The following is a 12721-nucleotide window of genomic DNA, read 5'->3' on the forward strand; positions in this document are numbered from 1 at the left end:
GTTTAATATGTTTATTTTCAGTAATGTTTTATAAAAGTGATAAGTTATTTTTAAAAATTGGAGAGCAAAAATATAAGACAGAATGTACTATGATTTTATAATACTTAGTTATTATTTACCCTTTACATTTCAGTGAATTATTTGGATATATCTGCCCAGCATGTGTGGATATTGATGTTTTTGGGTGTCTCTGGGGACCCCGTAACCTGTGGTAACGATGACGCTGTATGATGTGGTACTGGTTTGCAGGTCGTCATTGCCAGCTTCATTGGAACATGTATGAGATAGTGTTACTTATCCAAGAAAGATATTGTATGAGTTTCTTGTTTCATGTGTAATTTTTTTCATAGCTTTAAGGTCATATCCTAGTATCTTGGTTTTGTAACTTAACAGGCAAGACAAGCATTTTTTGATTAGACCTTTCTTCCCTTACCAGCCAGCTCATATAGTATAGATTATCCATAAAAACAACAACAAAAGAAGCTTCTCACTGAGATTAAATACTTTACCTTTGAAAGTATAAGTAAATTGGCTTCAGCATTTGATGAATCTTTTTTATTGACAACTTCTGTCATTATAGACAATACACTATGATAATCCCTCCCCACACTTTCCCCTTCACAAATCACTCTTCATCATGACCCCAACCTCCCAGTTAATCTCTCTTTTATTTTTATGTCATCATCTTTTCCTCCTATTGTGTGGATCTTGTGTAGGAAGTTGATGAGTCTTTTAAATGACATAAGTACTGGTAATTGTCCTTTCAGCGTTTTAAAGTTGCTGGTAGTGTTTTAGAAATTGGAAATGTATCTATTTAGGTCATTTAAATACATTTTATAATCATACATTTATATTTCATAGGATTATGTATTTATAATTATTTCTCTATATATTTGATCACTGTAAGACTGTTTAAATAATTTATGTTTCATTCCTTGTGTGCATTTTTTTCCTAAAAAGAAATATATCTCACCAAAACAATTGTTATAGTTGAAAATATTTAACTTTTAACTATTAAGAATTCATATATAAGTCAGGAATTGGCTACAAGTTGATCTTTTTTTCTCATTTTTTTTTAAATTAAGAGCATACTTTGTATGGCTACGTCACGTGTTGGTACCATCTTTTCTCTTCTCCTTGCCCCCGCTCTTCTGGGGGCCCTCAGTGGGGTTGCTGATACTCGCCGTGGGGTTGTGGGTTATGCGCTGTGGGGGCAGCAGTCGCTCATTGGTGAGGAGGCAATGCCTCTTTGTATGACATTCCAATCTGTGTCTTTCCACCCCTTCTGCAAAATCCCCTGAGCCGTGGTGGATGAGTTTGAAGTCTACTTCAGTGATGATCTCTCAGGAGTCTCTGGATCTCTGCTTTGGTGTGTGTTGAAGTGTCTTCAGCATCTGTCTCCTTTACCTTGGCACTGATTATCAGGTTCACCATGGAAACAGCACTCATGCTTGTCTCCTCAATTACTCTGTGGTTTCACCTGGGCCATGGCTGAAGTGTGAGGTGGTTTATCTCCACAGGTCTTGCTACCTTCTGAAAAAGAAAACCACATTTCTAGTGGACAGTGAAAACAGCATAGGATAAGTGTTATTAATTTAGGGAGGTTTTGATGGTTGTAACCTCTTTTAGCCAAAGACTAGTGGGAGCTTGACATTGGAGAACATAATCTTTGCCTCCATATCATTCAGACCTGTTTCCTAGTTCCTGATATGAGTTCCTTTCTACTGAGCAGATCTCTTAGCAAATCAGAAAACTACTGATTACCTGCCAAGGCTGTGTGCCACCATTGCACTGGTGTGTACATCCGATCAGGCTGGTTGCTTCTGAGTAGCTTACACCCCTGCCTGCTCACACCAGTGTTGGCCACTTTCCCCCAGTAGCTCCTGTAGCTCTTTCTAGCATGAGACGGGCTAGGAAGTTGATCATTGAGCAGATGGAAATAATTCTTAGAGAGCAGCGTGTTCTGTAGACAGAGTGGAGAGACTGCCTGCTGCCTGCTTTGACTCATGCAGTAATGCATTAGTGAGGTCAAGAGGGTAGTAGCTACTTTGAATAGCAATACTGTCTTCCTGTCTACAGTAGTTTCTTAAAAATAAGCAAGAATTGAAAGTTTTTCAGCTGGTTATTGGACTCAACCACATATATAAATTGGCAAAGACTAGGGTAAAACTTGTTCAGTTTAAAATCAGTTATATTTTGTCAATCAGCCCACTCCCTGTGGAAGCAAACTAATTTCAATTAGAAAAGGCTTCCTAAACAATTAAAATTTTATCGTTTAGCAACTAATTTTGCAATGCTACATAAAAAGTTTATATAGTAAGCTTTGTATTTGTAAAGAGGAAATAATAGAAGAATTGACTATATTTCAATCATTTTTTATTTTTATTGTCACTACACATAGGAAATTTTATCCTTTTAATGGAATTCAGTGGCATTCGTTACTTTCCCAGTCTTGCATAGCCAACACCTCTACCCATCTCCAGCATGTGATCTCGTGAACTGAGTCTGTTCCCATTCAACCGTGGCTTCCATACTATCTCCCCAGCCCATCGTGACTGCCGTGCTGTTGCCCTCTTGAGGTCTCATATATGGGAGTTGTTAGGAGTTGTTATTTTGTTACCAGCCTATTTTACTTTGCATAATATTTTCAAGCCTCATCCATGTTGTAGTAAGAAGAACTTCATCCTTTTTGAAGGCTAAATAACCTGCTGTTTTGTCAAATATTCCACATTTTGTTTATATAATCATTTATTGATGGATATTTGAGTTGCTTCTGTCTTTTGTAAATTATGAATAATGATGACAAGAATGTGGGACCTTGCCTTTTTTTTTTTTTTTTTCCTCTTGGTTTTTCAAAGTAAGGTCTTGCTCTAGCCCAGCTCAGGCCTGGAATTCACTGTGTAATCTCAAGGTGGCTTCAAATTCACAGTGATCCTCTTATGTCTGCCTCCCGAGTGTTGGGATTAAAGGCATGAACCACCATGCCTGGCTTTCCTTGCTGTTTTGATATAAATACACAGTGGAATTGTTGCTTCATGTGTGTGGCAGTTTGAATAGATGGCCTCTAATATATTCAGTGTTTTATTAGTTTGTAGTTTGCATCTGCAGCCACCTGGCTGGAGGTGTAGTCACTGAGCGGATCTTAAGGTGTGGTGGTGGGTTTGAGATTCCAATCTAAAGATACACAAGGTGTGCGCCTAGCTGAAGTTCCTGAAGTGTGCTGTATGGATTTTGGCTTTTTGACTTGTGCTTCTCTCTCTGTGTTTGGCTTCCTCTGCCAGTATGAGACTTCCCCTGGATCTGTAAGCTTTAACAAATCCCTTTCTCCATAATTGTACCTGATGTGTAAGTTTATCTCAGGGAACCTGAAACTGTCTGCTACAATGTGTTAACTCTGTTTTAACTTTTTGAGAAGTTGCTAAGTTATCTTACTCAGTGGTGTACCATTTTACGTTCCTACCAGTTGTGCACAAAAGATCCATTTTCTCCACTTTTTTTGTTTCTTGTCAACACTGATTTTCCATTTTTCCAGGGCCAGAGATCTAATTTAAAAAATAATAGCCAAATTTGTAAAACAGTATTTCATGGTGCTTATACTTGTATTTCTGTAACAGTCAGTGATATTATGCTTGTTGGCCATTTGGATGTCTGTAGAGGAATGTAAGCCCTTGCCCATTTTGAAATTAGAATTAGTTATTGTTAAATTATAAGAATTTGTTTTGTGTTCTCAGTGTGACATACGATTCTTAAATACCTTCTGTGGCTTGTCTTCTCATTCCCTTTATCATGTCTTATGATGTAATAAGTTTTGAAATTTTGAAGAAATCCACTTTGTATTTTCTTTGGTTGCTTTTGTTTTTGGTGTCCTGTCCAAGAACTCATTGCCAAAGCCAGTGTCAGGAAGCGCCCACCCTGCGTTGTCTAAGCGACTTACAGGTTAATTGGAGGCGTCCCCACCATTGGCTCATGGAGCTGATTTCCATGTACAGTGTTAGGGGATCTTCACCTTCACTCTCTTACATGCACATGCCCAGTTTTCCCATAAACACGTGACTAGGCAGCTGCCTTCCCCTGGTGAACAGTGTTGGCACCTTTATTGATTATCAGATGATCTTATATTTGTTGATACTTTTAAAATGTAGAGTATCTGTTTAAAAAAATCACTTATTTTGTCACTTTCCATTTTCTGCCCATGATAGTTTATGAAACACTAGATAATTTGATTCTTATAGTGACCATGAAACTCTGGTCCACCCTTGATGCCCTTTAGTCCAGTGTATTTCAGTGTCCACAGATGTTGGGATTTTAGGGACAGCAATGCATGCAGGTTGCATAGAGCCATACTTAGTGTTAGCACTGCCTGGGGTACACAGGACTGTGACCTCACTGCCAGGTCCAGTTTTGTTACTGAAATAGGTTAATAACATTTTAGAAAACTACTTGCAGTTTTCAGATTTGGGGATCTTGGAATTGTAGGTAAGAGATTGTAGACTTGTTGTTACTACTGCCAGTGTTTATAGACAAAGAAATGGAGAATCTCATGAGATTGTGGCTATGTGTATAGAAATTATTGAGGCAAGACCCAATTATTTATCACTTAATTATTTCACTCGGAAATACAATATGTTCTCCTGTTACAGTATGCTACAGATTACTTTGAAATATATAGGATGTTAATTATATGCAGTATTTATGAAAATGTCAAAATATTCTGTAATCACTTCTCTTTACAGGTAGAATATTTCATGTGTTTCTGCAAGTGTTTTGTTTTAATTTGTATTTCTAAGATGCTGTGGAGAAAAGAAATGAGATCTATCTCCACATTGTTACAACCCACTCTTGGAGCATCCTGATTTTATCTTAGAATCTACATGTAGCTCAGCAGAAGGCAGTGGAAAGTTCATTGGGCTCAGTACCTCTTTCCTTTGCAAGCTGCGCAAACCTAGTTGCTTGGAGCTGCTGTGGGTGGTGGAGCGTGTTCATCTGAGCATGAAGGAGGGCTCTCGGGCTCTGTGTCACGGTGCTGCTGCTGGAGGTCTGCATGCGTTGAACGCAGCGCTCTGTCACCACTTCCTCCTGTGCTGTGGGGTCGTCCCCCCAAACAGGAGGAGTTATTTTGGAATGTTTTTATTTCTATTACCTGCCATCTTATTTTATTTTATTTATTTTTTTAGTTTTTTGAGGTAGGGACTCACTCTAGCCTAGGCTGAACTGGAATTCACTATGTAGTCTCAGGGTGGCCTCGAACTCATGGCGATCCTCCTACCTCTGCCTCCCGAGTGCTGGGATTAAAGGCGTGCACCACCACGCCCGGCCATTACCTGCCATTTTAAAAGAAACCAGTTTACCCTTTATTTTTTTTTATCTGACCTTTTTTTTTTTTTTTTAGTCAGGGTCTTACTCTAGCCCAGGCTGACTTGAAACTTATTCTGTATCCCAGCCTGGCTTCAGACTCATGGTGACCCAACTATCTGAGCCTCCCAAATGCTTGGATTAAAGGAGTATGCCACCAGTCACTGTTGACCTGACTTTTTTAAAGTTTCCAAAGTCTAGAATCCAGTCTCCCTTGTATCATTTTTCTTCTGACTATTTGTCTAACTTGCTCCTCTCTGTCCTGGCCCATTTCCCTTGTCTCCTCTCTTTTCTTCTCTCCTGACCACTCCCCTCTCCTTTCTCTTCTCTTTGCCCAGCCCCTTCCCCTTTCTCCTGTCTTCTTTTTCCCTCATCTTCCTGATCCTCTATTCTGTCTCTCAGTGCTGGAAATAGAACTGAAGACCTTACCCACATTTCTTTTTAATGAATGTGCAAACTATTTTGACTAGAATATTCCAGGCTTGAAGTGTCTGTGTTTTTATAGCCAGATAACCTAAAATAGTGCTTACAAGCCAATAAAATTTGACAATATTACTACTTGAGAACTTGGTCATTCTGCTAGTATGCAAACTTGATGTACTGAAAACTTAAGGCTTATTATTTGAATGCAGACAGTCTGTTCTGGTTGGATTTGGGCCTGTCTAAAATTGATCATAAAAGAAAAAGATTATAAAACAAAAGATTCTATTCATGAATCCTACAGGCCTGTCAGGTCAGTAAGCTGACTTTCAGAAGAGCTAGGAAATAAGTTTAAAATTCAACTCTGGCATATAACACCCATGCTCAAGTAAATTATATAACTTTTCTGAGATTAATGTTCCTTACATGTAAGACATGGACAACAGCTAGTTTTAATGTATTGGGTCATCCACTGCTTTATCATAACCATTTTCCAGGTACTACATTTCAATAAGATGATCTGGTTTTCTGCATTTCAGTATAAGAAACCCCAGGCAGGGCCTTTGTCAGCCGAGGATTGTTAGACTTTACTCCAAATGAAAGTAATTTGAATCCATACCTATCAAACTACAAAGCCTATTTAAACTCGCATGTGAACAAAACTAAATACTACAAACAAATCCTGTCACACGATGCAATGTACTCAGGAGATTGCAAATGTTATGGTCTTACTTTTCCCTGTGTTATGTATAATAGTTTGTCCTCATTGCCCAGGAATGAACACATTAGTCACTGCTGAATACAGCATCACCCCTTCCCTCACTTGGATGATGAAGCAGCTCATTTGTGGAAAATCTGTTCAGCCACTGCATCCATCCTCTGTAATTCCCATCACAGTGTCGTAGAGGCCTCCCTGCTCTGCACTGGGGGAAACTGAGTGCATCCCATCCTCCATAATTCCCATCACAGTGCTGTACACACCTCTCTGTTTCACCCTGGAGGAAATTGACCTACAGACAGGTTGAATTGAAAGCCTCCAGATTCAATTCCGGGTTCTTTCTCTTAGAACAACAACAATGCAACAGTGATAATTGTTCTAAACGATAACTTCTTTTCAGTGGCCAGCTGTCTAAGATGTTGTCATCACCTTTACAAATTAGAAAGGCAGACAGGAAAGCCATGCATCCCACTAAAGTTTGCACAGTGGCTACAGGCTAGAAATGTGAGCTACCTCTCAGGAAGAAACATGGCTACTGCTCCTGAGTGCTCACGCCTGTCGACCATTGTGCACAGTTGAGTATAACTGAATGCAAGTGTCAGGAGAGAAGGCTGGGACTGCTGTTTACCATCACAGCTTTTCTGTTTTAACATTTTTGGTGTTTTTTTAAAATGTTTTTTTTAGGTACTGTTACACTACCAAACTGTAAGTGAGCCTGCTGTTATTAAACGACTGATCAGCGTCTTACACAAAAGCACTGGTGAAGTCACAAAGAAAAAGCCTAAGTGAGTGTTTTAGTGCAGAAATCATAAACATAACAATTTAAGCAAATTCCTTACCAATAAGCTCATGTACACAGTATTTGAGGTAAGTCAAAGGCATTTTTACTTGTTCTAGGAATTATTTTTTACTTTTTAAAAATTTTTTTGGTTTATTATTTATTTATTTATTTGAGAGCAACAGACAGAGAGAAAGAGGTAAAGAGAGAAAGATAATGGGTGCACCAGGGCTTTTAGCCACTGGAAATGATCTCCAGATGCGTGTGCTCCCTTGTGCATCTGGCTAACATGGGTCCTGGGAAATCAAGCCTCGAACCGGGGTCCTTAGGCTTCATAGGCAAGCGCTTAACTGCTAAGCCATCTCTCCAGCCTGTAAGAATTATTTTTTAATAGCTAGATTAAAAGAAACATCTGAACTCCTCTGTAAGTATATTAGATATGATTCATGTTATATGTGGTGTCTGGGGTATGAATTACAAATAAAAATATACAATTCTACATATGGATGACTAAGCTGAATACTGGTGATGAAAAAAATCAAAGACATTTCAAAACTAGTCCTGAGTTGGAGATGGATCAGTGGCTAAAGGCACTTGCTTGCAAAGTCTGGTAGCTCAGGCTCAGTGCCTCAGCACCCATGTAAAGCCAGACACAAAAAATAGCGCAACCTGGGGTTATTTGTACCAGCAAACCACAGAACAGAAGGATAAAAAATTGGCATCATCTAGTGCATACGCATGTAGGCATGCAAGTAAATAAATTATTTAAAAATATAGTCCTACATTTGTAAAGATGAATTTGAATTTTTTTTCTTTCCACTTGTTTGAGCTTTCCCTAGCTTTCTTGTCACCTGCTTGATGAGTTTTCCCATGATAAGTCATCTATTTGCACACTGTGTGGGACCTTCCTTTGCCCCACCTGTAAAGTAGCATTTGCTCCAGTCCACATGTAGCCTTAAGCTGCAGTGGGCACCACCAATTTGTTCCTCTGATGACCAGTTAGTGTCCTGACCTACCTGTGAACAGATTCCCTTTAGGAAAGTCTAGAGACAGATGTTACAAGATACAGATTTCTTATTTGATTCATGTTGAAGGCTATCACAGTTTGTCTTGGCCAGCTCCCCTTTGGGGTTTTCCTCAACTTTAGCCCTGTGGGAAATCCCACCCAAAATCCCCCCTTTTGCCCTTTGGTGTTCCTCACCTCATGCACCTGGTGGGGCCTGCAGTGGTTAGGAGGTTAGTGGTTCACTGCAGTGGAAGACAGCCATTCCTCTGCTCTAAAGGCAGCCTGCCCTCAGGAAGGAGAGTCTGCTCTACCTCTCCCTCTTCTAATCTTTAGAATGTCTTCTGAGAAATAGGATAGAACTATAAGAATACCATTCTCACAAGCTATTTCATGAGTGGTTCCACATCATTGATATTCTCAGCAGTCCTATGAAGAAGCTAATGAGGTGGCTAAGGCAGGATTTGAACCCATGTAGTTGGCTTACTGGAAATCTTTTGTGCAGGATCTGGTTATTTGAGCCACTTGGTTTAGAGACTTTTCAATCTGAAATTGGTTTATCATGTCTGTCTTGAGTTTTCCCTTCCCTGTACTGTTGCAGGATCCTAGCTCAGTGATGCTGGATTAATGTATTCCCATGGAAGTGTCCCTTGTCATTTAGTTACAGCTCTCTCCTTTTTTTTTTTTTTTGGTTTTATACCATTACCACAGGGTCTTTTCCCTTGATCCAATTTCACAACATGTATACTTGACTGCTTTATGTAGAATGAAATTAAACCTCATAAAAACTAAATTAAGCTGAAATCATGGATTTGCTAAATTATCTTTTCTGAAAATTGGGCTGAAATCATCCAAAGCAAATATTGGAAAATTTTAGTGTAGTTTCTTTTTAGGATCTTGTCTGAGTTGCTCTGTCTGTATGTCCCTGAGGTAATCTTAATCTCACAGGAGAGTTTGTGTTTTCTGTATTCTAGCTACATCAGATGAGAGTAGATGTCAGTTCTAGCAAGTGCCTTTAACCCCTGAGCCATCTCCCTAGCTGAGTAGACGGCGTTTCTAAAATGTTCCCTTTTGGGTTCTGCTGCTTCCAGTCAGCTTAGATAGAGCCCATGTGCAAGGTTTTGTCGGTGTAAGTATGTTTGGGGAACCATATGATGTGACTCAGAACCAGATCCCATCCCCTCACTTCTGTAAGGACAGAACCATCCCTTCACTTCCTGCAGGGACAGAACTTGTCCCTTTACTTCCTGCAAAGACAGAACCGTCCCCTCACTTCTGCAAGGACAGAATCTGTCTCTTTCCATTGATCAGAGTGGCTGTTGAGTGATTTAGGTCATAAGAAGCCCTAAGGGATAGACTCCTATTTGGAAGATTGGTTAAAAATGTTTGTGTGTGTGTGTGTGCGCGCGCGCATGTGCGCACGCTACCTAATGTTTTATAAGTCTAGCATTAATTTTCACATTTCCCAGGAAATTTCAAAGGCATATATTTACATTTTAAAACACAAGCTCTTGTGGGGGTAATGGAAGACCAGGTTGATTTGTTGATTGGATGAAATATTCCTTTTCAGAGTACATGGGCTCATCTCTCGCGTATTCATTTATTCTATTTCTGTTGTCATTCCTTTCCAACAGGCTGCTGACCAAAGGCCAGAATGCACTGGTGGAGCTGCAGACACAACGGCCTGTGGCTCTTGAGCTCTACAAAGACTTCAGAGAGCTGGGAAGGTTCATGCTGCGCTATGGTGGCTCCACGGTAGCTGCTGGTGTCGTCACTGAGGTATTGGGAAGTGACTGTCATCTGTCCACAGTTGTGTTGTCTTTTCACTTCTTACTGTTTAAGAATGACTACTAAGGTGGGAGGATCCCTGTGATGTAAAGCCCATCCTGGGCGACAGAGTGAGTTTCAGGTCAGCTTGGGCTAGAGCGAGAAAATCCCTGCCTTGAAAAACAAAGAATGCTTACTCAGATTTTGTCTTAAGGAAAACCCAGGAAAGACGTTGGAACAAAAAATTTAAAATTTATATTAAAATGTTTTTTAAAATGATAGGAATAATAGTGTTAGGCTTTCTCATAGTGAGACTTCCAAACTATATTTTCCACTGGTGATATTGGGTGTAATTAAAGAAAATTTGTTGAACAATCTGTCTGTAAGAATGTGATCCAGCTGAGCATGGTGGTGCACACCCTTAATCCCAGCACTCTGGAGGCACATGTAGGAACGAGGATTGCTGTGAGTTTGAGGCCAGCTGGGACAGCCAAGTTACTTTCAGATCAGCCTGGGCTAGAATGAGACCCTACCTCAAAAACAAGAAACAAAACAAAAACAGCAACAACAAAAAGAATGTGATCCAAATTGTGAAAGTATGGAGACTGGGAATTGAGTGAATTTGGAGTAGTGATTTTATATAACAGAATGCTCCTTGTTATTCTTTAGATTACTAGCTTTTAAATATTTTTTAAAAAATTTATTTATTTGGAAGAGAGAGAGAGAGAGAGAGAGAGAATGGGCACATCAGAGCCTGTAGCCACTGCAAATGAATTCCAGATGCATGCACCACTTGTGTATCTGGCTTTATGTGGGTACTGGGGGATCAAACTCAGGCCATTATGCTTTGCAGGCAAGTGCCTTAACCACTGAGCCATCTTTCTAGCCCAGATTACTAGCTTTTAGTACTTTTCAAATAAATCATTCAAAAAGTTGAATTAATGTATTAGTAAACATTTTCTGAAATACACCTACTATAGAATGTGAGGGAAAGTTGAATTTTAGAGAAAATAGGCAGAAATGAACCAGGATTTTTCAGTTTAAATTTCTTTCACATTACCATAACGAATATAAATACTATATATTAAAGGTAACTTAATTAGTTTATATGATTGTTTTATGCATAAAACTACTATGTTCATTTTATTGCATGTATACTTCAAATGTAGAGCATTGAGTTAGACCAAAATTTAATTGCATGTGTATCATGTAATAATCTATTGTTAAGATGCTTTTGTACAACATGTGTGTAAAACATAAATGTGGAAAGGAGTACAAGGTGAAGTAAAAATAAGCCCCAGACTAGAACTGTCCATTTATATTCTGCTCCCCTGCTCCTAGCACTACGGTTCCTTTCTCCTGCAGTGCATTCCTTAATAAGAATGGGCGGACAGAATCTCCCCCTAGAGTTATAGCAAATCAGTGAGCCACACGAAGGACTTGACACAGTATTTAGCACCACATTCCACAGATGTTAACCTGCCAACATTGTCATCAGTATTGCATTTATATGTCAAGGCATTTTTTTTGTTGTTGTAGCCCAGGCTGCCCTGCACTCATTCTGTAGCTCAGGCTGGCCTTTACTTGGTCTGTAGCCCAAAGTCAGCTTCATAAAGGCATTCTGAAGCTGGAGTTTCTTGTGGACAGTAATGGAGAAATTATAGTGCATCTTAGAAACAGCATGAAAGTTTCCTTTTTACATAACAAGTTCTCATTGTGTTGTTACTTTTCTCTGTGTAGGATTAAACTAGAGCTGACATTTTTTCCCCCTTTTCTTTGCAGATCAAAGAATGAAGGATCAGAATGTCTGCGATGTTTTCTAAGGCAGCGAGGCAGCCAGCCAGTCATGACATCCAGTCATGCACGTAAGGCTACAAGGTGCAATTGATTTTCTTTAGATGAGAGTGGAGAACTAAAGCTATCATTAGCTGCCAAGAAGTATTAGTAATCACTCCTGAAAAAAAATTCAAGCTGCACTCGCAAGAAAACTAATATTGACCTTACATTAATTTTTTTCTTTGGAATTATAATAAATGGATTTATTTTGCTGAAACTTGTGGAAAGTGTCAGAAATATATTAGAAGGTATTTAAATCATCATGAAGTGGACTCTACTTTCAGGCAGATCCACAAAATATGAGTCTTCCTTTTTCAATGAGCTGCTCTGCACGTGTTCTGAAGAAGAGTAAGAAAACCAACCAGGCCTCTGAAGCGGCCAGTCTTCACCTAGGCGCCCTTTCCAGTTAGCACTGAAGGTTCAGCACGAAAATGCTCTTCATGTCCAGCGAGTCTCCTGTTGAAAACATTTGGAATTTGTGAAAACTGTTCCTTTGATAACTGAGATACTATTTAAGTTGAAAACCCAGCTAATAAAATGCCTTAGTTTGAACATGAACCAAAATGTGTTTTATTCCTTAAACATTAATGAGATAGAGTCTTTGCTCCTATCAGCAAATATGCCTTGGAAATTTTGTGAGATCTTTTTCACCTACAAATTTCAGACTCACATGAATTCTTGCCCACCCCATTTTGTTGGCATGTGTGTGTCTGTGTGCAATGTGTGTGGTATGGTATGTGTATATATCATGTATACGTGTGTAAGCAGATGCATGTGCCTTGTGCAAATGTGTGTCTATGTAGTATATGTGGTGTGGTAAATGAATATATCATGTGTATGTAAGTGT

General features: G+C 39.3%; 1 protein-coding gene across 2 annotated transcripts in view; it reads left to right on the plus strand.

The window, feature by feature from the left end:
• The window catches only part of Hbs1l (HBS1 like translational GTPase), a 77670-nt gene extending 65238 nt beyond the window's left edge, over positions 1–12432 (plus strand). For both annotated transcript variants that reach the window (XM_045158471.1, XM_045158472.1), the window contains exons 16-18: positions 7175–7275; positions 9906–10050; positions 11821–12432. In XM_045158471.1, coding sequence (XP_045014406.1) covers positions 7175–7275; positions 9906–10050; positions 11821–11832 — 258 coding nt within the window. In that variant the 3' untranslated portion in view covers positions 11833–12432. The remainder of the gene's footprint in view (positions 1–7174; positions 7276–9905; positions 10051–11820) is intronic.
• Positions 12433–12721: the final 289 nt, after the last annotated feature.

This window comes from Jaculus jaculus, chromosome 9 (assembly GCF_020740685.1).
Source record: "Jaculus jaculus isolate mJacJac1 chromosome 9, mJacJac1.mat.Y.cur, whole genome shotgun sequence".
Classification (NCBI taxonomy): domain Eukaryota; kingdom Metazoa; phylum Chordata; class Mammalia; order Rodentia; family Dipodidae; genus Jaculus; species Jaculus jaculus.